The 27,220-nt window shown below is 43.5% G+C and overlaps 1 protein-coding gene across 1 annotated transcript in view; it reads left to right on the forward strand.

The window, feature by feature from the left end:
- The first annotated feature begins 455 nt into the window (after positions 1–455).
- ACTN2 (actinin alpha 2) overlaps positions 456–27,220 on the forward strand; it is a 105,716-nt gene continuing 78,951 nt past the window's right edge. The window contains exons 1-2 of the mRNA XM_075862759.1: positions 456–722; positions 22,591–22,705. Of these exons, the coding sequence (XP_075718874.1) occupies positions 597–722; positions 22,591–22,705 (241 nt within the window). The 5' untranslated portion in view covers positions 456–596. The remainder of the gene's footprint in view (positions 723–22,590; positions 22,706–27,220) is intronic.

Here is a 27,220-nt window from a genome sequence, read left to right on the forward strand (position 1 = left end):
TATGGGAAACGGGTAGAACTAGAAAACAATGGTATTTGTTTTTTACCTATCAATCTTATGCATGAAAGTCTCATAATTCAAGTCCAGTTGAAAATTTCCTACTGTAAATAAAATAATATCCTAATAAAATATAACATGTCTAGGATAGCCTGTCAGCATAGAGTTTCTATAAATACTACTGGCAGCGTGACATAATATGGATTAAGGTGATTTGATATTGTACAGGGTTAAGTTCTTACAGTTGGCACACGAGTGATTATCGGGGCTCTGGAAGGCGTCCATTATGCGAGCAGTGAATTGTTTTCAGATATTAGAGAGATAAATGCAGGTTCCAAAATAGCCTGCAGTAGGAGTGCCTTCATAGCTGGCATTATTAAGAGGGCTGTCACGTGATCCCGGGGGATAATAGACAGTTGCCTCGCCAGAGCTTCACTGGGATAGCAGGCACAGGGGTGTCCAGGACAGAGGCTGATGAGGCTGAGCTCAGTGTGAAGGTTAGCAAAGGTCATCTTTCTAACTCCAGCAGCATCACAGCTTCACCTATCAACAAAGCTGACAACCGAAAAAAAGAATTATTACATTTATACACCAGCAGAATGACCCAAGTGATGACCAACGACATGTACAACTATACCGATGAAGAGAATGAGTACATGAACCAAGAAGATGAATGGGACCGAGACATGCTGTTGGACCCAGCATGGGAAAAGCAGCAACGAAAGGTCAGCCTAAAGTGCAACTCTGTTTCATATGTTCTTAGCAGATGTAAATGACGATAATCTCTTTTTATAGATGTTTATAAATCTGAGTGATACATATGATTTTATCTACTTGGTAACTCGACAACCTATAGTTGTCAACGATTGTCCCTGTAGGGAAAATGCAGAATTGTCATTTATTTTTATAGGCATTGGACAGTATATTGGCACCCAGAAAAATAACTCTAGCAACATGCTTACTTGAGGTCAGAGTGCTTGTGCTGCTCCTACTGATGTACAACTACAAGTTTTTACTTCTATATCAGAACATTCCAGGTTGTCGAAACATACATAAGAATTGCAGAATGTTTTTTTCTTAGAGAGGCACGTGTACTCTCGAGTGCAGACACCGCTGAGAAATATTTATCTATGACACTGTTCCCGGCTATCTGTTTACACTAAGTATTTCGTGGGTAAATCAAATACTGGGTTATAGAATCCCATCATATCACATTATTCTTATAGTTCCGTCGTCGGACATTTGTTATTTTTCATAAGATTTTCTGCTGTATGGTGATTGATTATGCCAAATGTCCACCAAAATGTGGATCTTCGGTGTAATCCACCAGATGTGGTGTCTGACCCAAATATATTGGCCCGCTGCTTAGCAAACGGTGATATTAAATGGATATTCATTAGGGGGTTTGAAATGAAGCTTTTCTGTAAAGTGTTATTCCCATCTTCTAAAGCAATTGCATATCACTAAGGATATGCCATGACCTTATGATCAGTGGGGGTCCGACCTCAAGGACACCTTCAATCCTGAGAAGGAAGGGGCCACCTCGCTGATCCAGCGCTGCGTCTCCTCCGTTTTTCCATTAGAAGGGGATGCAGCGCTAAATCAGTGCTGTAACCCTCTTGTTCTCAGGATCGGGGGGGGGGGGTCCCAGAGGACAGACTCTCAATGATCATAAAGTGATAGCATATCCTAGCAACATGCCATCACTTTATAAGATAGAAAAAACCCTTAAGTCACAGCAGAAAGATTATAGAGGAGGATGTGTTTTGGAGTCTCAATGAAAGAGAGCCACTCCCTTTCCACTCTCTGCAAATGTTTTCTGAACTTTGACATTGCTCGCCCTCTTTCAGACTACTAAATGGGGATGTCTGTTTTAGAAAACCCATTTTAAGCATTCTATTAGGGACTTCAGAGAACCCTAATCTCTTTGCCAGAGCACAAAGCTACAAAGAAAGCTAAAAAGAGAATCTCTTCCTCTGGGTGACTAAGCATGTCCGTTCATTACACCGACAACCCATTGGGTTCAGTGGGAACTGTGTAATACTTTATTTAGCCTGTAGTGCCGCTACAGGGAAACTGAACACCTGCAGACAGTTTTTACACAGATTACAACTGATCGCTGGAGGTTCCAACAGTGGGACACCATGTGATCAGCATATAGTCGGGGAACCCTAATAACAAAAAGGGATTGTCAGCTCTCCCTTTTGTCTCCCAATCTGCAAGGTGCTTGTAGTTTATAGCAGTAACAGGGACATAATCACTATAGTATAAGTTCAAGAAGCTTTGGGACATTCTGCAGTAATGAGTGCTTGAGAGGTGTAATGCTCATATCATCTGGAATAAGGAACTAGATGTGAACGTACATCTCTCAAAATGTTATCGACAATCTTCTATCTTTCAGGTCTAAGGCCCTGTTCATACTGAGTTTTTAGTAGGCAGAAAAAATCTGCCTCCATATTCCCTCAGGAATTTTAAGCCAGGTTTTGAACTGCCTGCGCTCTTTTTTCCTGTTTTTCGCGTGCAGCCGTTGAAGCTAATGCAAGGATTTCAGACAAAAACGCTCAGAAAGGAGCGCCACAGTTTTTTTTCTACCTTCCATCGATTTCAATGAGAGGGCAGCGGTGTAAACCACAGCAAGGAAAGACTTGCTGCTTTCTTTTCTGACGAGCGGCCAAAAGCAGCACGGGAAAAAAAACGCCTCTGCCTCCCATTGAAAGGGGGGCGATTTTGGACGGTTTTTGGCACGGATTCCGACGAGGTTTCCATTTAAAAATCCGTGCCAAAAAAACTGTGAACGGACTCCAAGGTTGGCTATATGCAATACAATCTTTTGTATCATTAGAGGATTATTTGATATCTTCACATTATCAAAAACAAAGGGTGATGGGAATATTTTTGCAGTTGGAGTAAATTATTTTCTTTGGTTGCTCAGACGCTTGTCCATTTGATTTTTGGTAGGCATATTTATTAAGGTAAATATATCTAATAACATTTATCAGCTGTATATGGATAATACCATCTAGTGGTTTAAGCAGACTTTAGCATTACTCTCTGTGGAGAAATAGTGGAAAAAGCTAAACTCTGAAGAAACAGAGCCCTGTTCCTTTATAAATACATTAAAAAAAAAATGCTCATATGCCTCCATACTGATGATTTCTGCAGGACACTGAAATCATAGGTACAATTTAACACATAGGAAAAATCTTTGGACAGCTAGATGTGGTCAGATGGCCTAACCCAAATGCCAAGTCTATATGTCATATTGCACTGTAGATGGACAAATTGCAACTGAGCATCCTAGTCCTACAATAATCCTGATTTCAGTGTTCCATTATAGATAAAACATTTGACTTGAGACACAATCATCTTACCAAGATCAAGCTTGAGGATACTGGAGCATATTATTATTGCGTCTGGTTTTCCCCATCTGGTTATTTTAGATCTTGTTGTATGTCTTGTCTGGGTTTATTTTTAAAAGTTTTAACTATGTAGTCTCAAAAACAAACTCCGAACAATGTCATTGAAGACCAAAGAAGAAGAATAGTGAGGGAAAAAAAAGACACCCTTGTCCACTAAGAGGAACAGTTTTTGATGTATATTTATTGCACAAAAACCACGGAAGATTTCACCATCACAGGAAAGATCTGTCACCCGTGCTTCATTGTTGATGAGTTAATTTGTACTAACTGTTTCAGCAAATGCTGCATACCACATAAGAGCAAACAATACAATCAATCTGGTTACATAAAGTCATCAGTCAATATAACCTAACTAAAATTGTGTGTATACCCCACTATACCCTCTTAATAAATAATCTATAGATTGTACATTAATGAAAGCACACTTATAACAAGCTTGGTCAAGCTCCCAATTCTCGCTGGAGAGGTATTACTACCTTTGACTGACTCCATTGTTCTCAACATTGGAGGGAGTTGTATAACCCACTGATCACACTTTTATAATATATTTGATTTACATGTCCTAAAAATGTTTTATTGGAATAAGAAAAATACTGTTTGTAAACTCTTACATAACATTATCGTAACTATGTACAGTATTATTTAAATCAGACTTACTGTCATTTATAGCACAGGTTAATAAATCTGTAAGACTACACACTGTTAGATCTGCCTGTCAGCAGGGGATTAATGGCATGACATGAGTTATTGCTTAAAGTAATACCATGTAATCTGTAACTGGAAACTATGGCTCAGTTAATATGCCTCCTCATACCAGTGGTGGTTTAAGTAAACACTAGGCCCTGGGCTGTTCCCCAAACTTGGGTCCCCCTTCACCACCACCGCTTCCCTGATGTGCTGTGTGCTAGCATTACTGTGCTATGATTCCCCTTGTTAAAAGGGCTGTGTCCCTACATACTGGCAGTCTCCAACCATTGCTGACATCACCACACTGTGTAGGGACACATCCTCTTAACAAGGGGAACGGTAACACTCGTACGTTTATTAGTCCTGGGCTACACAAAGACTTTTTGTGGAATACAAGGATTTCCTATAATAGACATGTCAGGAGAGGTGACCAATCCTCTATTTATCCAGTGACTCACAGGTGATGTTTTCTCAGATTCTAGTCATTCTTTTTCTCTCTTCTCCATCCAGTTCAGACCACATGATGACTTCTCCTGGCCACAACCCATTTCTGAAGCATTTGCCACTCAGATGTCTTCAGCTGCTCACTTTTCCAACATTTACGCACCTATAAACAAAAAAAAAATTCTCATGGTGCCACACACTATGCCCCTAAATATAATAGCACCATATAATGTGCAGCTGAATATAATTTTACCATACACTGTTCTCCTTAATACAATTGTGTTAAACACTAAAGTAAATCACCGCACACACACAGTGCCCCCTGTCAAAAGTGTCACTCACAATGCCCCCTGAAAATAGCGCCACTCAGTGCCCCCTATAGATTTGTGCCATTCACAAAGCCCGCTGTAGATAGTGCACCATATAGAGCCCCCTTTAGATAGGGCCCACTGTATATAGTGCCATGGTGCCCCCTATAGATAGTGCCACATACCTCCATGTAGTTAGTGCCACATCCTCTGTAGATAGTTCCAAACCCCCTGTAGAATACGCCAAACTTCCCCCTGTAGATAGCACCACACACACCACCCCTGTAGATAGTGCCACAGTGTAGATAGCATTACACACCCCTCCGATAGATAAAGCCACAGTTACCTCCTGTAGACAGTGCCACTCAGTACCCCCTGTAGATAGTGCTGAACACATTCCCCTGTAGATAGCGCCACACACCCCCTGTAGATAGTGCCAAAGTACCCCCTGTAGAAAGTGCCACACGCACACATCACTGTAGATAGTGCCGCACACGGACCCCTGTAGAAAGTGCCACTCACCCCCCTGTAGAGTGCCACATCCCCTTTAGATAGTACCACAAATGACCCCCTGTAGATAGTGCCACAGTACTCCCTGTAGATAGTGCCACATGACCCATGTAGATAGTGCCACATGACCCATGTAGATAGCGCCATACAACTGCCCCGTAGATAGCGCCGCCCCCCCGGTAGATAGTGCCACACTCCCCCTGTAGATAGTGTCACCCACCCACGTATGTAATGCCACACACCCCCTGTAGATGGGACAAACAGCCCCCCCCATGGATAGTGCCACAGCCCCCTGTAGATAGCGCCACTCAACCCCCAGTAGATAATGACACATAGATCCTTGTAGATAACGCCACGCTTTTCCCATGCAGATAGTGCCCCACACATACCCCTTGTAGATAGCTCCACACATTCCCCCTGTAGATAGCGCCACACACCCTCCTTGTAGATAGCGCTACCTCCCTGTAGATAGCTCGAAACTAACCTGTCCTCTTTCCCACGCCGGTCCTCTTTTCCAGCAATGCAGACCTGGCCTCCTCTGGCAAGTGGAGCGACACAGGTGTCGCAATGACGTAACCATGCCGTCTGCATCACAAAAAAGTGCGGAATGGCGATTCACAACAAAAAAAATGCAACAAAACTGCGATGTGATTTTATTCTTTGAGCAGCCAGGGGCGCCCTAGGGGGCCGCCTCAAACGGACCCATGGAGATCCGCTATTGCCTAATACTGGTATTTTTTCACCTAAAGATTGCATTACAAGTCCTAGGGATTATACAGTTGATTCGAGTGAGACACTGGTATGTTCCAATTTCTAGCTACTTAGGGTTGGAATCACTAAAAGATTTTAGAACATAGACCTACATATACCAAACATGGGGATTTCAGCTCCTGACCTTATAGTCCCTTAGCTGTCTGTATATTTTTTTCTTTTAACTATTCTATATATTACTATATTGAAATCTTTAGGTTTGCTCATCTGTCATTTTTACATTATGAAGGAACAAATGTGAAACACTGTTTCCCATAGTGCTGTAAGGAATCGCTTAAATAGTAATTGTTACCAGAAATGCTCTCACAAAAGGGCTCCATACTTTTGATGACGTCACAATCTGTCTGAGTAGACCAGAGATGGAAGCCGCATCTTTTGGACATTTATGGCATATCCTGTGGATATGCCATAAATGTCTAAGATGAGAATAACTCTTTAAGGCTTTAATATTACTGTTATTTAGTAGGAAAGGCGTATCACAATCAGTAGGGCTCCTCAAATGTACATTATTGTTAGAAAGTAGCTGATGCCACAAATTTTGCCATTAACAATTGTATTGGGGGGGGGGGGGGGTTAACAAGTACATCTTAGTGATCTTCAGCTATCCTGTCTGGGCTTTTATTTCTCACTCTTAGGCTACATCGCCACTTGCTGATTGTCATAGAAATAATGACATATTGGCAGTATGGATTAGGCATTACCTATATATAGAAACAGATAGATTTCAAAAGCAAAATGTAAAGTATGTATGTCTGAAATGGATTCTGCTGGCAGTTCCCAATTATTACACTGGTCAGCCTTTCCTGGCAGGCTGCGGACATGTATGTCCTATGAGACAATCTCTGGAAGAGGAGAGACCTAAGACTGCCTTTGCAGCTATTGTGGGCAGCAGACTCTAGACTGTTGCCATTCAGCTGATATGCATGGTATGAAATCTGTCAACAGATGCATCTAGCAAATGATGAAGTCTACAGGATTACAATGGATGAGATTGCTATATATAACTACAGTTTGTAAAGTCTGCCGTAATCCAGCCATCTTTCTATCAAATTCTTTGTTTCAGGAATATTAGTTGTGATCTATCTCCACTAGCAACAGGAACTCTAAATTTATTTGACCTTATAATGTTTTCTGTAAAATAATGTTCCTACCAGTTCATCCAAATGACTGACTAATATATATATATATATATATATATATATATATATATATATATATATATTTAACTCCTTAGAAACACAAGAAAATATAACAAGAAAGCAGATCCGTCTCCTACTAAAAGCTTTTAATTTTTCTTTATTTAAACAATTACAATTTAGTGAACAGTTGGTAACAAAATTTACTAAACAGGATACAACTAACAAAACACCTTTTAGGGTTTGTCTTGTCAAGCTGGGCCCTGGGCAAAAAATAGTTCAAAAATAATATTTTTCAAGTTTAGACAAAATCCTTAAAATGTTATTTATACATGGTATGTGTCAGCTATAGTTTGAGGACCATGGCCTATAAAAATTAATGGGTCCGCAATTTCATACGTAATTACGCATGAAAATAACGGTTGCGTGGATGGGGCCTTAGGCTGTCAGGAGCCTTCGTCGCAAGACTGTCAAAATGCCTGCGCTATTTTGTCCAGCAAAACGACAGAACCCATTAAAGTCAACAAGGATAACTTATCAACCATTCTATGCCAGTTTTCCCTTGAAACTCGAGCTACAATAGCAGCCAAAATTACATGGAAATATAGCCCTAACAAGTGACATATATCACAGTCAGAGCTGTGCTGCGTCCAGTTAGGCCTAGCAGCTTTATCACAAGTCAGGACCAATAGAAACTGCCGTTTCCTCTTTTACAGTGCTTGAGAAGGTAGGAACGGTAAAATACATTCCTGCCTTTTCTACTGGGCCTCCAGGATATGTACTATAAGTGTGAGCTATTCTGGAGGACCACATTTGTACACGTCGGGTGGGGGATAATGGGTTAAACCAAAAAGCACTCCAGCACCTGAATCATGACGGCATTCTTTGTCTATCATGATAAGTATGAAGAAACAAAGTGAGACTTTACTTTCAGCGCTGACATATGTTCTGTCACTCAATTTGTCATCAGTAATGTAGCAAAGTTTAATAGGTTGCATCCAAAAAAGTGTATACTTAGGCCCCATGCACACGAACGTAAAAACGCCCCGTAATTACGGGCCCATAGACTTCTGTTGGCCACGGGTACCTTCCTGTTTCCCATGCAAATACAACCGCAACCCCAAATCTGTCACAACTCTGTTCGACAAAATCGAAGTCTACTCTGAGTTATTCGCCAGAGCCCACCGAAAGGCGGGATGGCTTTTGCTGCAGAGAACCCAGGTTGCTCTAAAAGAGTTCAGTGTTGGATAAAGGGTGCAATGTAGGCAAACCTGAACAGGTAACAAGACAGCAAGAGGGTAAACAGAATATCCAAAACAGCGCTAGTGGAAATCAGATACAGCAGAGGTCAAAACCAGCCGGGAGCAGATAATCAAAAATGGGTAGACAAGGGGTTAACGAGAGACAAGCCAAGGTCAGTTTCCTAGAAATCCAGAAGTCTAGGGCACAGAGTAAGTGAGAGCTTGATCACCACACCTTAGAAAGGAGAAAAATTCACAAGCAAAGAAAGAGGGAGGAGGCCATGTATAAACACCCCACCCAACACCTGACAGGAAGAAGACAGAGAAGTGGGATAGTCTCAGGAAGTAAACAGAACCGTCCAGAAGCTAGATCACCAGTTCATAGAAAGGATGCCCTGGAGTTGGAAAAAATACAAAGAAGAGCAACGAAGCTAATTAGGGGCATGGAGAATTTAAGTTATGAGGAAAGATTAAAAGAATTAAACCTATTTAGCCTTGAAAAAAGACGACTAAGGGGGGACATGATTAACTTATATAAATGGCACATACAAAAAATATGGTGAAATCCTGTTCCTTGTAAAACCCCCTCTAAAAACAAGGGGGCACTCCCTCCGTCTGGAGAAAAAAAGGTTCAACCTGCAGAGGCGACAAGCCTTCTTTACCGTGAGAACTGTGAATCTATGGAATAGTCTACTGCAGGAGCTGGTCACAGCAGGGACAGTAGATGGCATTAAAAAAGGGTTAGATAATTTCCTAGAACAAAAAAGTATTAGCTCCTATGTGTAGAAATTTTTCCTTCCCTTTTCCCGTCCCTTGGTTGAACTTGATGGACATGTGTCTTTTTTCAGCCGTACTAACTATGTAACTAGTCATGGTGAACTTAAAGACACAGACGCTTCCTAACAGTACCCTCCTTACTACGAGGGGCCACTGAACCCTTAAACCTCAGCCTAGGTATTAAAGGAAACTTTAAATGAAAGCTTTTAACTAGACAAGTTAACTAGACGAGTACAAAATAGGCCAGAACCCAAGTTCGTTCCCCCGGCCCATAGCCCTTCCAGTGCACCATTTACTGGAGAGAACCCCTAACCCTTCTGGAATCCACAATCCTCTGAACCACAAACTCCACATCTCCTTTCACCTGAACTGGGGTAGGAGGCTTCTTGCAGGGATTAGATGGTGGGAAAAAAAATGTAAGAAGAGATTTGGGAAAAACATTGTGAATCTTAAAAGACGGAGGAAGAGCCAGACGAAAAGATACAGGATTAATAATTTCAACAATTTCATATGGACCAATAAACCAAGGAGCAAACTTGTGAGACGGTACTTTCAGTCGAAGATTTTTAGTAGAGAGTCACACACTTTTCCCCACACTAAACACAGGACCCACCGTATGTTTTTTTGTCAGTATTTTTCATTTGAGTAACTTGGGAGTTTTTCAGGTTCAATTGACCTGAGCCCAAATTGCACAGTTTATTTGATTCAAACTCCACCTCAGGGTTATCACTAGAAGAGGTGGAAAATGAACCAAAACGAGGATAAAAAACATAATTACAGAAAAATGGTATCAAGAGAAACATGGTGGCGATTATTTATGGCAAATTCCGCTAATGGAAAATATGAGACCCATTGAACCTGGTTATCAGCATTATAACACCTAAGATACTGTTCAAAGGTTTGATTAAAGTGCTCAGTTTGTCCATTAGTCTTAGGGTGAAATGCAGAAGAGAAAGATAACTGTATACCAAGTTTCTTACTGAAGGCCCTCCAGAAGCTAGCCACAAATTGTACACCCCTATCAGAGACAATATTTTCCAGAATACCATGAAGATAAACCACTTAATCAACAAATAATTTAGACAAATTCTTGGAATCAGGGAGTTGAGGCATAGGAGTGAAATGACACATTTTACTGAAACGGTCCACCACAACCCAAATTACAGTTTTCCCTTCAAAGGGAGATAAATCAGTGATAAAATCCATGGACAGATGATATCAAGGTTTCTGTGGAACAGGCAATGGCAGCAGTTCACCCACAGGACGAGTTCGAGGAGTCTTAGCGCGAGCGCAGACATCATAAGCAGAGACATAGGAACTCACATCACGAGACAAAGAGGGCCACCAATAGAGCCGTGGGACTAATCTTTTCATCCCAGTTATCCCTGGATGACCACACAAAACAGAATCATGTAACTCATTGAGCAAACTAAATCTAAACTGAGGAGGTACAAACAACCTCCCCATAGGAATGGTTTGCGGAGCGAGTTGTTGACATTCTTTAATCTCAGTTGCAAGGTCAGGTGATATTGCAGAAATCATTATCCCTTTAGATAGAATAGGTTCGGGATGTATGTCGAGGACCTGTGAGGAAAATAAACTTCGAGATAATGCGTCGACCCTGACATTTTTAGACCCGAGTCTATAGGTTACAATAAAGTCAAATCTGGTAAAGAACAAGGCCCATCTGGCGTGTCAGGGACTGAGTCTTTTGGCAATTTAAAAGGTCAGAACCCACTTTCGTAAGATCCGTCAAAGATTTGGAAATGGAGGAAAAATTAGGAATACATTTTCGGTAATAATTCGCAAAACCTAAGAACCTCTGCAAAGCTGTTAGCGAGGTGGGTTGAACCCAATCAAGAATTGCCTGAACCTTAGCAGAACCATACGAAAATCCTGAGGGGACAGCACATATCCCCAAAAATTTACTTCCTGAACTCCAAAAAGACAGTTTTCTCTCAGTACTTGCAGGACAGACCTTAAATGTTGAACATGAGAGGACCAATTGGAAGAAAACAGAAGAATATCGTCCAGATACACGACCACAAAACGTCCAATAAAATTTCTGAAAATATCATTAGCCAGGTTTGGAAAAACCGCTAGAGCATTACTTAAACCAAAAGGCATGACCAAATACTCATAATACCCATCTGGAGTATTAAATGCTGTCTTCCATTCATCCCCTTTGCGAATGCGAACCAAATTGTAGGCCCTGCGTAAATCTAGTTTAGAGAACCACTTGGCTCCTGAGATCTGATTAAACGGGTCCTGGATGAGAGGAAGGGGATATTGGTTCTTAATGGTAATCTTATTTAATTCACGATAGTCGATACAGGGTCTTAAACCGCCATCTTTCTTTTCAACAATGAAAAAACCTGCACCCACCGGAGAAGTAGATGGACGAGTATGACCCTTACAGAGACTGTCTTTAATATAATCTTTCATGGCCTGTCTTTCCGGAGCAGAAAGATTATAAATCCGCCCCTTAGACAGCTTGGCATTAGGGAGAAGTATAATGGGACAGTCGTACGGCCTATGAGGAGGGACAGATTCATAACCGATTTCAGAAAAGACATCCTCAAAATCTTGAATACACTCAGGCAACGATGGTGCGTTGCAAGATACATTAGGAGTAGACAAAGATATGCAAGAATCATAACATTTAGAATTCCACTTAATCAAATCTGCTTTTACCCAATCAATAACCGGATTATGTGTCTGCAACCATGGAATACCCAATATTACTTCAGAAGGCAAATTTTCTAGAACAAAGAAAGTAATATGTTCAGTATGCAAAGTGCCCACTTCTAATGTAACAGGCGGAGAAGAGAATGTGACCGACCCCTTAGCGAGAGGGGTATTATCAATAGCAGAGACTTTGACTGGGGTACTTAACTGAACAAGGGGGGTTAGCCAATCTCTTTGTAACCTGAAAATCCGCAGAACCACAATCTACAAAAGCTTGGCCAGAAATACAAACATTATTAAATCATACATTAATAGGTGAAAGGATTTTGTACCAGCTGAGTCAAATTCTACATTTGATCCACCAAGACTTGCATAGGTTCCATAGCAAAAAATAATAATATAAATGGGCTTGTGAATATTGTCACGATGCAGGGTGTGGACCCACTGGGCCATACCGCGTAGCGGGATGGCAGCTGGCCAAACAGGTATAGTACAGAGTCTATAGTCCAGAAAGGGTACCTGTGGCAACTCGGACAGTAGCAGGGAAGGCTCGGCTGGGACCAGGCAGCAGGTAGATGTCAGGCGTGGAGTAGCAGAACCGTCGTGGAATACAGCACGACACGACAACAGCTCAGCACGGCACTTGACCGGGATACAGGAACAGGGAACACTTGGGAACTGGAAGACTCTAGGAGACTATTTGCAAGATAAACTTTGGGTAACGAACAACGCTTAGGCAAAGAACAAAAGGGCAGAGCCCTTTTTATAGTCCAGTAGCATTCTGGGCTTGATTGCAGACTTCCTGCAATTATGCGCGCACTGGCCCTTTAAGAACGGGCACGCGCGCCCTCCGGGAGACAGTCTCGATACCAGGAAGTGAGTGCCGCTGCCTCACAGGGGGGGCCGCTGCAGGGAACTCACATGTCCGCGGTCGTCGAGAGGTAAGTCAGGACGACGGGCCGCAGCCATTGACTTTACAGTATCCCCCTTCTTACGCCCCCTCTTCTTGGGACCAGAGGGGGAGAGAAACTTCCCCACGAGGACAGGGGCATCGATGTTCTTTTCTGGCTCCCAAGACTCTCTACTGGACCGAATCCCCTCCAATCCACCAAATAAAATGTCCTTCCTCCCACCTTCTTGGTGGCCAGAATCTCCCTTACTTCGAAAGTCCCTGATGAGCCGCCAGGAGCCACTGCGGAACTAGGAGTCCTGGAGTAGCGGTTCAGGACCACGCGCTTCAGCAAGGAGACATGGAAGGAGTTAGGGATCTTGAGGGTAGGAGGAAGCCGCAGCTTGTAAGACACCGGGTTAATCTGTAGCAGGATTTCAAAGGGTCCGAGGAACCTAGGAGCAAACTTTCAGGACGGCACCCTCAGCCGGATATTCTTTGAAGACAACCAGACCTTCGTACCTAGAAGAAACTGAGGATCCAGTCTTCTAGTATCTGCCTTTCTCTTCATGCGGTCCACCGCCAGCAGGATATGAGATCGGGTCTGTTGCCATATTTGCAGAAAGTCCCTGAAGGTAGAGTCAGCTGCAGGCACCTGGGACATAGTAGAGACAGGATGAGGTATTCGAGGGTGTTGGCCGTAGACGATGAAGGTTATTGTGGTTATTATAGGAGAACTCGGCCCATGGGAACAGCTGTGCCCAGTCATCATGCCGCCTGGAAACAAAGTGATGCACATAGTTCTCCATAATCTGGTTAACCCTCTCGACTTGCCCATTGGATTGGGGATGATAGGCCGAAGAGAAGTCCAACTTTACACCGAGGAGACCGCAGAGTGCTCTCCAAAATTTCGAGGTGAACTGGACCCCTCGGTCCGAGACAATATGCAGGGGCAAGCCGTGCAGACAGAAGATGTGTTGAATGAAGAGGTCGGCCAATCGTGCAGCAGAAGGCAGACCGTTCAAGGGAACGAAATGAGCATCTTAGAAAATCGATCCACCACCACCCAGATCACACTGCAACCCGCAGAAGGAGGGACATCCGTGACAAAGTCCATTGTGACATGCTGCCAGGCAGTGGTTGGAGCAAGCCAGCAGATCTAGAGTGAGCAACTTTATTTGCTGCGTATACCGTACATGAGGAGACAAAGTCCTTGACGTCTTTGGGCAGCGTGGGCCACCAGAACTTGCAAGCGATTAGATCTTGGGTCTTACGAGCCCCCCCCCCCGTGACCCGCCAGCTTGGAACTGTGACTCCAGCAAAGGATTCTTCCTCTGCTAGCCAGATGCACAAAAGTCCTTCCTGGAGGAATGTCTCTAACTTGCAGGGGGTTCACAGAGAACATGCAGGAAGGGTCAATAATATTCTGTGGGGACTCCACAGTATCCTCTGTCTCAAATGACCCAGACAAGGCATCGGCCCTCACATTCTTGTCGGCAGGTTGGTAGTGGAGTTCGAACCGGAACCGAGCAAAGAACAATGACCACCTGGCTTGATGAGGATTCAACCGCTGGGCCTTCTGTAGGTAGGTCAAATTCTTGTGATCCGTGAAAACCAGGAAAGGATGGACTGCGCCCCCCAGTAGGTGTCTCCACTCAAGCAGAGCCAGCTTGATGGCCAGTAACTCCCGATCCCCAATCGAGTAGTCTTGCCCTTCAAACCTTTCTGGAACAACAGTGCACCAGCACAACAGAGGAGGCGTCCACCTCTAACGAAAACTGTAGGGATACATCAGGGTGGTGAAGAATAGAGGCTGACGTGAAAGCTTTTTTTAAGGATTCAAATGCGGCTTCTGCCTCCGGAGTCCACACTTTGGCATTCATACCCTTTTTAGTGAGGGTGGAGATGGGAGCTGTCAAAGATGAGAAGTTGGGAATGAACAGCCAGTAGAAGTTGGCGAATCCCTGGAAGCGTTGTATGGCCCTTAAGCCTTGGGGGCGTGGCCACTCCAGGACAGCCTTTACCTTCTCAGGGTCCATCTTGAGGCCCTGATCGGACATGATATAGCCCAGGAAGGGAAGAGACTTTTTCTCAAACACACACTTCTACAGCTTGGCATAAAGATGATTCTCTCTTAAACTAAGCAACACCTGGTGGACATGACTCTGATGAAAAAATCAAAATGTCATCGAGATACACCACAACACAAACATAAAGGAGATCATGAAAAATGTAATTGACAAATTCTTGAAACACCGCGGGGGCGTTACACAGGCCGAAGGGCATAACTAGGTATTCATAGTCACCATCACTAGTATTAAATGCAGTGTTCCACTCGTCACCTTGACAAATCCGGATCAGATTGTAGGCCCCCCGCAGGTCCAGTTTAGATTAAATGTTTGCCCCCCGTATGCGATCAGTAATGACGGGAAAGGGAGACAGACAGGTGAGCCCTAATCTACCCGCCACTCAGTCCCTGCCTACTTGCAACGGCCCGTCCTAGGCGACGGCGTACAACTGGGCGACGGTCCCTATGCTCAATAAGTGCACGACAGACAAACAGACATGGGTACACAGAAGCTAAGGGAAATGGGGCAGTTGCCCACGGCAACACCGCGAGCAACAAGAGAAGTGAACGATCCGAGTCAAACCAGGAGTGTACGAGGTACCAAACGCAGAGCAGGAGAATAGTGAACGAGCCGAGTCAACCCAGGAGTGTACGAGGTACCAAATGCAGAGCAGGAGAGTAGTCAGTAAGCCAGGGTCAATATGAAGCAGGGACAAATAGTTCAAGCAGCAGCAGAGCCAGGAAATAGGAGAATCACAGGCAAAGGAGGAGCAGGAAGTGAAGGTATAAATAGACAGAGGGCGGGAGCTAGCTCCGTCAGGCCAGGCTGTGATAGGCTCTCCCACTCCTCAGCCTCCCAGCCTGATTGGTAGAAGGAGGGGTCACTCGATCAGACTTAGGAGCAGGTGCAGACTCACTAACCACGGGCGTCGACACAGAAGCTGTGTCTGGCAGATCCTTTACAGTACCCCCCTTTTATGAGGGGCCACTGGACCCTTTCTAGGTGGACCTGGCTTATTGGGGAACCGAAGATGGAACCTAATGAGCAATACTGCAGCGTGAACATCCCGGGCGGGTACCCAAGTCCTCTCCTCAGGCCCGTATCCTCTTCAATGGACCAGGTACTGGAGAGAGCCTTGGACCATCCTGCTGTCCACAATCTTGGCCACCTCGAATTCTACCCCTTCAGGGGTGAGAACAGGGACCGGAGGTTTCCTCAAGGGAGCCAAGGACGGGGAGCAGCGTTTCAGGAGGGAGGCATGAAACACGTCGTGTATTCGAAAAGACGGGGGTAGCTCCAGTCGGAAGGAGACAGGGTTAAGGACTTCAATGACCTTGTACGGCCCTATATACCGGGGAGCAAACTTTTTGGACGGGACTTTAAGGCGCAAATTTTTTGAAGACAGCCACACCAGATCCCCGACCACAAACAAGGGGTTAGCAGAACGTCTTCTATCTGCCTGAGTCTTTTGTATGCTCTGAGACGCCTCTAGGTTTTTCTGAACCTGGGCCCAGACTGTGCACAGTTCCCGATGAACGACATCTACCTCAGGATTGTTGGAACCACCAGGTGAAACGGAGGAGAACCGTGGATTAAACCCAAAATTACAGAAAAAGGGGGAGACCCCTGACGAGTTACTGACCCGGTTATTAAGGGAAAATTCGGCGAGGGAAATGAAGGAGACCCAATCATATTGACAGTCAGAGATAAAACACCTTAAATATTGTTCTAGAGACTGATTAGTCCTCTCCGTTTGGCAATTAGTTTCAGGATGAAAGGCCGAGGAGAAGGAGAGATCAATCTTCAACTTTTTACAGAAGGCTCTCCAAAACATTCAAACAAAATGTATCCCTCTGTCAGAAACAATATTGACAGGAACCCCATGGAGACGCAGGATGTGTTTGACAAACAAGGTAACTAACGTCTTAGCATTGGGTAGTTTCTTGAGGGGCACAAAATGGCACATCTTACTGAAGCGGTCTACTACAACCCACACCACCGACTTGCCTTGAGATGGAGGCAAATCGGTGATAAAATCCATGGAGATATGGGTCCAAGGTCTCTGAGGAATGGGCAAAGAACATAGTAAGCCCGCTGGTCGGGACCTGGGAGTCTTGGACCTAGACCAATTTCACAAGCGGCGACGTAGGCCTTAACGTCTCTAAGCAACCCAGGCCACCAATAGTTTCTGGCAATGAGATGCTTGGTACCCAGGATGCCTGGATGGCAAGATAGTGCAGAGTCATGATTTTCCCGGAGTACCCTTAGCCTGAATTGCAGGGGAACAAACAGCTTGTTCTCAGGAAGGTTCCCGAGAGCTGAACCTTGATCAGCCGCAATTTCGGAGACTAGGTCAGAATCAACAGAGGAAATGATTATACCTGGGGGCAAAACACAAGCAGGATCTTCCTCCGAAGGAGGGCTGGCCATGAAGCTACGCGACAGCCTTAATATTTTTAGACCCAGCCCTATAGGTGACCAAAAAGTTGAATCTAGTAAAAAATAACGCCCATCGAGCTTGTCTCGGGTTAAGCCTCCGGGCAGATTCTAGGAAAACCAGATTCTTGTGGTCGGTAAGGACCGTTACCTGGTGCCTAGCCCCCTCCAGGAAGTGGCGCCACTCTTCAAATGCCCATTTAATGGCTAAGAGTTCGTGGTTGCCAATATCATAGTTACTCTCAGTGGGCGAGAACTTCCTGGAGAAGTAGGCACAGGGACGGAGATGGGTGAGGGACCTGGTACCCTGGGACAAGACAGCGCCCACTCCTACCTCGGAGGCGTCAACCTCCACGATGAATGGCTCCATTTGGTTAGGCTGAATCAGCACTGGGGCCGAGATAAAGCACTTCTTAAGGACCTCAAAAGCCTGGACCGGCCTCTGGAGGCCAGTGGAGGAGATCAGCACCTTTGCGAGTAAGATCCGTAAGAGGCTTAGCGATGACCGAGAAGTTAGCAATAAATCTCCTGTAATAATTAGCAAACCCCAGGAAGCACTGTAACGCCTTCAAGGAGGCAGGTTGGACCCATTCAGCCACAGCCTGAACCTTGGCAGGGTCCATGCGGAATTCATGAGGAGTGAGGATTTGACCCAAAAATGGTATCTCCTGCACCCCAAACACACATTTTTCGGTTTTAGCAAACAGTTTGTTTTCCCGAAGGGCCTGGAGCACCTTCCTGACATGCTCAATGTGGGAGGACCAGTCCTTGGAAAACACAAGTATGTCATCAAGGTACACTACAAGAAATACCCCTAGGTAGTCTCTTAAAATCTCATTTATAAAATTCTGGCTTCAAATACCTGTTTGCTGCTTTGCAATGGCATTTCAGCAGCTGCTCTCCTAATCCTATTAATTTGTCTGGCAGAAACCTTCCTCATTACGCCTTTATCTGAACGAACCCGTCTGTGCTCTGAATCAGCCACAAATCTTTTCACAGTACGATGTTCACGCTTAAAGAGGCTCTGTCACCAGATTTTGCAACCCCTATCTGCTATTGCAGCAGATAGGCGCTGCAATGTAGATTACAGTAACGTTTTTATTTTTAAAAAACGAGCATTTTTGGCCAAGTTATGACCATTTTTGTATTTATGCAAATGAGGCTTGCAAAAGTCCAAGTGGGCGTGTTTAAAGTAATAGTCCAAGTGGGCGTGTATTATGTGCGTACATCGGGGCGTTTTTACTACTTTTACTAGCTGGGCGTTCTGACGAGAAGTATCATCCACTTCTCTTCAGAACGCCCAGCTTCTGGCAGTGCAGACACAGCCGTGTTCTCGAGAGATCACGCTGTGTCGTCACTCACAGGTCCTGCATCGTGTCGGACGAGCGAGGACACATCGGCACCAGAGGCTACATTTGATTCTGCAGCAGCATCGGCGTTTGCAGGTAAGTCGATGTAGCTACTTACTTGCAAACGCCGATGCTGCTGCAGAATCAACTGTAGCCTCTGGTGCCGATGTGTCCTCGCTCGTCCGACACGATGCAGGACCTGTGACCAAACTTTGTTTGTTTAAGTTTAGCATGTACATCGGGAAAACTCCCAAAGTCCATTGTCAGACAGAGGCCAAAGATGGCATTTTTGGCTCAGTCTGGCTGTTATATGTCAGTATACCTAAAAAAAAAAAAGTATGGAATAGCATAGTAGACTATGCTATTCCATTCCGCTGAGTACAGTAAAAAAATGTATACGTTAAATGTATACTTTTTTTAAACATGGTAGCCTATGGGTGATGGATGCCTCTATATGGCATCTGTCACAGGTATGGATATGTCATAAACGTTTCAATATTTTCGTCATAAGCTTTTAATATTTTATGACTTATACGTTAAACGTATGCCTTTATAGCCTATGGGTGATGGATATGTTAAACAGATGCAACATTGACATCCGTCACCCATAGGCTATAATGGTATCAGTTTAATGGGTACGTCTTGAAAATGGTAGTGGAAGTTCATTATAGTCTATGGGTGATAGATGCCACTGTTGAGCATCCGTCAGTCTACATTTAACGCATACGTTCGGGGCTTTTCCAGACCTTTACGTCAAACGTAGGCAAAAAAAACATGTTGTGAACATAGCCTAAGCTGTTAAGGGTCTGTCTGATGTCAAGTTTGTCTTCTGGTCCCCCTGGCGACCAAAAGAATTATGAATGCAGCTCGAAACTGGAAGGGTGGATTCACACGAGGCAGATTTTGTTGAAGAAATTTTTGCAACAAAATCTACCCCATGTGAATCCACCCTAATGCAAACGGTAACCCAGCTTTTTTTTTTTTTGGGAAACATAAATAATGTAATTCCTATATGCAAGCTGGAGAATGGTGTTCAGATGCTTCTATTCTGTAGACCCTAATAATTATTGACCAATTGACGTACTAAAATAATCTATGTAAGAAATGAGTTTGGGATTGTTTATGTACACATGAATGACTTAATGCATGTCCATGTATTCTGTCTGGTGTATATTGGCTACTTAAATGCAATGCCATTATATTTTTAATAGGCATATATTGCAAAAATGTGATTAACAAGAACATTTTATTAAAAATACTAGAAAATACGACAGGTACTCTTAACGCTAGTACTTTCAGCAGCAATGTATTATTTAATATGTACAATTGTTATTATAGTAGTGTTGCATTTGCACATCATGTTCTACCAGAGTAATACGTCTCTTAAGTGAAGTAGTGATAGGATGCTAGGATGGATATCAAGCTAGTGAAAGCTAGGAGTACTTCGTATATTTTGCATTTCTCCACATGGGGACATCAAACCTTTTTTTGCACTTTACTATCAGCAGTAGTTCTAGTTTTTACAAAAGCTGTAGCTTTTTCTTCTAGTAGAAAAGTTCGGTGAATCTGCTTCTTCACTTGCATTTAAATGCCACTTGTTTGTCTACGTGGTGCGTGCCTGCTAAGAATCAGCCCTCCCTGGTACGCTTTGTTGGAAGAGATTCTGTAACTAAGTACACAGAACAGTAAATCCTGCTGGAAGCGCCGGGTGAAGTTTTGTAGTTTTAACATTGTGAGTAATACCCTCTGCTTGGACTTTCATATCTATTTATAAGACTTTATGGGCATTTTCAGTAAACAGGATGCCTACGGTTCTATTTTTTTCATAACACTAAATGCAAATATTACATGGATTTATATTGCTACTAGGTTGTTCAAAATATTGTAATATTCAGGACATTGTCTTCCTCTTTTGTTTTGTTTTTTTGTTAGTAGTGTATGAGTTTATATTCACAGCAAAGCCTGTATTTTGCTTTTAAAAAAAAAGAAGAGAAAAAAAACTGCACAAAAACCACATGTGAGCAATGTCTTAAAAAGGTTTCAGTAGGATATGCCATAAATATAAGGTTATGGGGTACGACTGCTGAATACTAAAACACCTGCTGCCTAGCTTTTCTTTTTTGGAAGACATATAGTAAGCCGATCCTCTATAATGGGAACCATAGTCCCCTTATATTAATGATTGATGCGAGTCCAGTTGATTTTTAGCATTTGGTGAGGGTTTCATTATGACATATCCTGTGTGTTCCCACGCTGCAGTTTTGGTGCAGTTTCTGGGATTAGTTCCAAAAAAAGAGGAAATATATAAAGCTTTCATCTACACTCCAGGGTTGGCACCCAGAGTTAGCCTTAGGTTAGATGGCACCATGTGCAGAATGTACACATTTTCACACTGGTTGGGCCGAAAGTATGCCAGCATATATCATTCAGACATTCAATATCAGGAGTACACTTACTCATCCAGACATCGAAGGCCAGGTTTACACTCGATCATCGAGACATCCAGGAACAGGTATACACTTGTTCATCCAGGGCCAGGGGTACGCTTGCTCATCTAGACAACCAGGTCCAGGCTTATACTCACTTATCCAGACATCCACGGAAGGGAGTACGCATGCTTGACAGATTTCCTGGGCCAAGACTATGCTTGCTCGTTCATTTATATAGCCAAGACAGGCATATAACTGCTTCTGCAGACATTCATGGTCAGGCATATGCTTGTATATCCAGATATCCAGGGTAAGGTGTATGCTTGCTTGTCCACACAACTACGATCAGGTGTACACTTGATCATTCTCACAACTAAAGTAAGGCAAACACTTGCTCGACTATACTACTAGGGTCATGAATAGGCTCGCTTAGACAGCCAGGATCAGACATGCACTTGCTTGTCCATACACCTCGAGTCAGGCTTTGATTCACTTGTCCACACAACTAGGCTAAGGGTATGTTCACAAGGCTTATTTTCGGTCATTTTTCGAAGAACGCCTCTAAACATCTGCCCATTGATTTCAATGGGAAAAACTGAGTTCTGTTCCGACAGGGCGTTTTTTTTACGCGGACGTTTTGAAAAACAGCCGCATAAAAAAAGGCAGAGAAAAATAAGTGAATGTCACTTTTGGAGCTGTTTTTGGAGCCGTTTTTCATTCAGCGAAAAAGTGGAGTTGCTAAAGAAACGGCTGAAAATCTGGTGTTTTCCCTTGAAAACAGCTCCGTATTTTCAGAAGTTTTTTTATTAAGCGTGTGAACATACCCTAAGGCATATTTATGCTTATCCAGGACCAGGTATGTACTTACTTGGCCAAACATCCAAGATCAAGTGAACCCTCACTCATTGACACAGCTAGGTATAGAACTAGGCTCATTCATCCAGACATCCAGGGCCTGATGTACACTTTCTCGTCCACACAATAAGGGTATGTTCACACGCAGTAGCAAAATACGTCTGAAATTACGGAGCTGTTTTTGCCTGAAAACAGCTCCTGATATTCAGACGTTTTTGTAACTACTCGCGTTTTTCGCTGCGTTTTTTACGGACGTTATTGGAGCTGTTTTTCAATGTAGTCAATGAAAAACGGCTCCAAAAACGTCCCAAGAAGTGACATGCACGTCTTTTTATGCCCCGTGTTTTGACATTGATGCGTAAAAATACACCTCGTGGGTACAGAACATCGTAAAACCCATTGAAAGCAATGGGCAGATGTTTGTAGGCGTATTAGAGCCGTTTTTCCAGGCGTAATTCGAGGCGTAAAACGCCCGAATTACATCTGAAAATAGGCTGTGTGAACATACCCTAACGGTCAGGCGTACACTTGTTTTCAATGTAAAAACCTAATCTAAACTACAATATTGTTTTTATATTTCTACAGACATTTACGGCTTGGTGCAATTCACATTTACGAAAAGCAGGCACAGAGATTGAAAACATTGAAGATGATTTTAGAAATGGATTGAAATTAATGCTCCTACTTGAAGTGATCTCAGGTTTGCTTATCTTTATTTCAGTAGTCTTGTCATCTAACTTAGCACCAACTCTTCCTGATTTGCTCAATAGTCACATATTAAGCCATTTATATCTGATGTAACTGATGCTGTAGTCACTTCACTTTTACTTTTTTTGTGCTGATTTACAGGGAACCAGTCACGTTGAACACGGTTTCTAATATAAGGGCAGCATTGTATAGAGCAGGAAGAAATGAGCAGATTAATATAAAATATTTGAGAAAAGATACAGTATAACGTTTAATTCATAGATTTAAATCACTGCTTACTGTAGGCTTAAGAGTCCAGTGGGCGGTTCTACTCAGAGATTGCCAGTTATTTCTGTATGCACATTCATACCGGGAAGACTGTCAATCACTTTGTAGGACTAGCTACTGGTCCCCTAAAGAGGACCTGTCACTTTTCCTGATATGTCTGCTTTAGTAAATAATAGTATTCCTCGTGAAGTAACTGGAGCATATTTTCTTATAATTCTGTGTTGTGTCATTCCTCTGTTTTTAATCCAAGAAATATATGAATAAATTGACAACTGGGTGTTACCATCCTCCTTGTCAGTGTCTCTACACAGACTTAGGCGAAATTCACACGAACGTGTGCGTTTTGCGCGCGCAAAAAATGCAGCGTTTTTTGCGCGTCGCAGTTCCGTGTGTCATAAGTGTTTGGTGCATGGCTGCGTGATTTTCACGCATATGCCATCCTTATGACACGCGGTTTTGAGGTTTAGAAAAATAAATGAAGGAGGTGGTTTTATTTTTCCCTTCGTTTCTTAAACTACTGTTGTGCGAATCACGCGCAGCACACGTAAGTGCGTCCGTGTGCTGCGCGTGATTTTCATGCACCCATTGACTTCAATGGGTGCGTGATGCGCAAAAAACGCTCAAGTATAGGACATGTCGGATAAACGCTGCGTGAAAAACGCGGAATGTCTGAATGTCCCCATTGCCTTACGTAGGTCCGTGCGACGCGCGTGATTTTCACGCACGTGTCACGGGCGGGAACTACGCTCGTGTAAATAATTCCTAAGACTTTCATTACTGATTAGACAACGTCAGTCAGTATAGGGACATGGTAACACCCAGTTGTCAAAATATTCATACATTTCTAGGAGGAATAACAGAGGAATGATACAACTTTTTAGAGTTCTAAGAAAAGATGTTCCAGAATTGTTATGTCATAAGGAATGCAAGTATTTACTAAAACAGACATGTCGAGAGAGCTTCTTTAAGCCCACAGCGAGCAAAGATTTAAAGGCTATGGACATCTTTGCACTGTTTTTTATTTTATTTTATTTTATTGTTAATTTCCTTCCTAAATGCATTAAGCAACTCTCTAAATAGTCTTTATTAAAAATGTCCTAGAGTCTGGGCAGCTCCTGTATATAGCTGGCTGTGCTGCTTTTGATGCAGTCTGCTTCTACTGATAAGCATCCCAGTTTTGAGGGAGAGCAGATCACACATTCTGTCAGTAGACAGTAGAGTAGATGGGGAAGAAAGCAGAGGGGTAATCACATAGGCTATGAGTGTAGAGAGAAATCTGTGCTGATACATGAGCGCTAGTAAAGGAAGCAGCATCCTGGACTAATGTTAGTAAGGGTATGTTCACACGTGCACGTCTGTAACGGCTGAAATCACGGAGCTGTTTTCAGGAGAAAACAGCTCCGCAATTTCAGACGCTGATGCAGGCGCTTTTCGCTGCGTCCATTACGGACGTAATTGGAGCTGTTTTTCCATGGAGTCAAGGGAGAACGGCTCCACTTACATCTCAAGAAGTGACAGGCACTTCTTTGACGCTGGCGTCAATTCTACGCGCCGTCTTTTGACAGCGGCGCGTAAAAAAAATGACCGTCGGCACAGAACATCGTAAAGCCCATTCAAATCAATGGGCAGATGTTTGCTGCCGCTTTGGAGCCGTATATTCGGACGTAATTCGGGGCTAAAACGCCCGAATTACGTCCGTAAATAGGGTGTGTGAACCCAGCCTAAGTCTGAAACTGGGGGCAGGTTGCAAACTAAATATCTGGGGGTCTGAAAATGAAAGAAGGAATAAAGATTGCAGTTTAACATTTAGTGCAACTTTATTTTTTTTATTTTTTTTAAACTCCAGGTAACTACTAACTTATATAAAAATCCTTTGTTTCCATGTCAAAGGATTTCATAGCCTTTTAATCAATAAATTACAAGATATACTAAATCTTTTCCCACAAAACTATATATCAATCTGCTCTATTACATAAAGCCTGCAGATAACATGATGCCTGCAGATAGGACACCATGTTCAATGTGATAAGTTCCCTTTAATATTGATTGTAGTGCACCTAATAGGATTTGACACCGGAGATTGTTTAAAGAGGCTCTGTCACCACATTATAAGTGTCCTATCTCCTATATAAGGAGATGGGCGCTGTAATGTTGGTGACAGTAATGCTTTTTATTTAAAAAAACGATATTTTTTCACAAAGTTAGGAGCGATTTAAGTTTATGCTAATGAGCTTTCTTAATGCCCAAGTGGGCGTACTTTTACTTTCGACCAAGTGGGCGTTGTACAGAGGAGTGTATGACGCTGACCAATCAGCATCATGCACTCCTCTCCATTCATTTACACTGCACTAGCGATATAGATATATCACTATGTGCAGCCTCATACACAAGCCCTAACATTACTACAGTGTCCTGATAATGAATACACATGAAATCCAGCCTGGACGTCATGTGTACTCAGAATCCTGACACTTCTGACTCTTTTTTGTGAGATTCCAGCAACGGATACGAAATCTCGCGAGATCTCGGAGCTAAACGAGATTTGGTTTCACTTGCCGGAATCTCACAAAAAAAGATTCAGAAGTGTCAGGATTCTGAGTACACATGACGTCCAGGCTCAGGGGCGTAGCTAAAGGCTCATGGGCCCGGATGCAAAAATTCTTACTGGGCCCCCCCCCCCCCCCGCAAACTTCTCATGGCCGACGGTCCGCAGCTTTCAGCTGCATCGCTGGGTCTCCTAAGTGACCCAACAATGCAGCACTAGCAGCCGGGGGCGTCACTAAGGCTGGGTTCACACACCCTATTTACGGACGTAATTCGGGCGTTTTAGCATTGAATTACGTCCGAAAATGCGGCTCAAAAGCGTTGGCAAACATCTGCCCATTCATTTGAATGGGTCTTACGATGTTCTGTGCCGACGGTCATTTTTTTTACGCGCCGCTGTCAAAAGGCGGCGCGTAAAAAAGACGCCCGCGTCAAAGAAGTGCCTGTCACTTCTTCAGACGTAAATGGAGCCGTTTTCCATGGACTCCATAGAAAAACAGCTCCAATTACGTCCGTAATGGACGCAGCGAAAGACGCCTGTACATGCCATTACGTCTGAAATTACGGTGCTGTTTTCTCCTGAAAACAGCACCGTAATTTCAGCCGTAACAGATGCTGCCGTGTGAACATACCCTTAGGGCTTAAAATGTCAGGGGAAATAGCCCCAATACATACGTGTCCGCCCCAAAAAAAATGTGTGTATAGGAGACAGCATAGCATATCTATAGCACTACGACCCTATAAACTATGGATAGGATTAGATACAGTGGCTCAGAAGGCAGTATCACACATGATAGGATTAGATACAGTGGCCCAGCAGACAGTATCACACATCATAGGATTAGATACAGTGGCTCAGCAGACAGTACCACACATGATAGGATTAGATACAGTGGCTCAGAAGGCAGTATCACACATGATAGGATTAGATACAGTGGCTCAGCAGACAGTATCACACATGATCGGATTAGATATAGGGCCCAGCAGACAGTATCATACAAGATACGATTAGATACAGGGCCCAGCAGACAGTATCACACATGATAGGATTAGATACAGGGCCCAGCAGACAGTATTACACATGATTGGATTAGATACAGGACTCAGCAGACAGTATCACACATGATAGGATTAGATACAGGGCCCAGCTCGCTGACATTGCGTCTCCAGCGCTGGACCCAGGATAGGTAAGAATAATAATTTTGCTTCTTTGTGTTACTGATTATTTTTGTGTTTGTGTTTTTTTACAGGTTCGGTTGTTGGACTTCGGATTCGAGGACTTCAATGACGGCGTTTTTTTTATTCTCAATAAAATGGTTAATGAGGGTTGTGTTTTTTTATTTCTATAAAATATTTTTTCTATGTGCTTGTATCTTTTTAAACTTTATTATCACCGCCTTAGTAATGGCCGCTGGCTGATTGACAACCTCCATTACTAAGGCGAGGCTTAATGTTAGCCGGTCCAGAGGCTACACTAACCCCCATTATTACCCCGGTACCCACCGCCACCAGGAGTACTGGGAAGAGCCGGGTACGAACCAGTACCCGACCATCTGTAGTGACGGGCAGGCACCGGGGTGGCCGCAGGCTGGTAGTATTAGGCTGGGAAAGGCCAAAAACAGTGGCCCTTCCCACCCTTGTAATGCTGCCTGCTGCTGCTGTGTTGTATCTGGCTGGTTATGAAAATTGGGGGGGG

This window comes from Rhinoderma darwinii, chromosome 4 (genome assembly GCF_050947455.1).
Source record: "Rhinoderma darwinii isolate aRhiDar2 chromosome 4, aRhiDar2.hap1, whole genome shotgun sequence".
Taxonomy (NCBI): domain Eukaryota; kingdom Metazoa; phylum Chordata; class Amphibia; order Anura; family Rhinodermatidae; genus Rhinoderma; species Rhinoderma darwinii.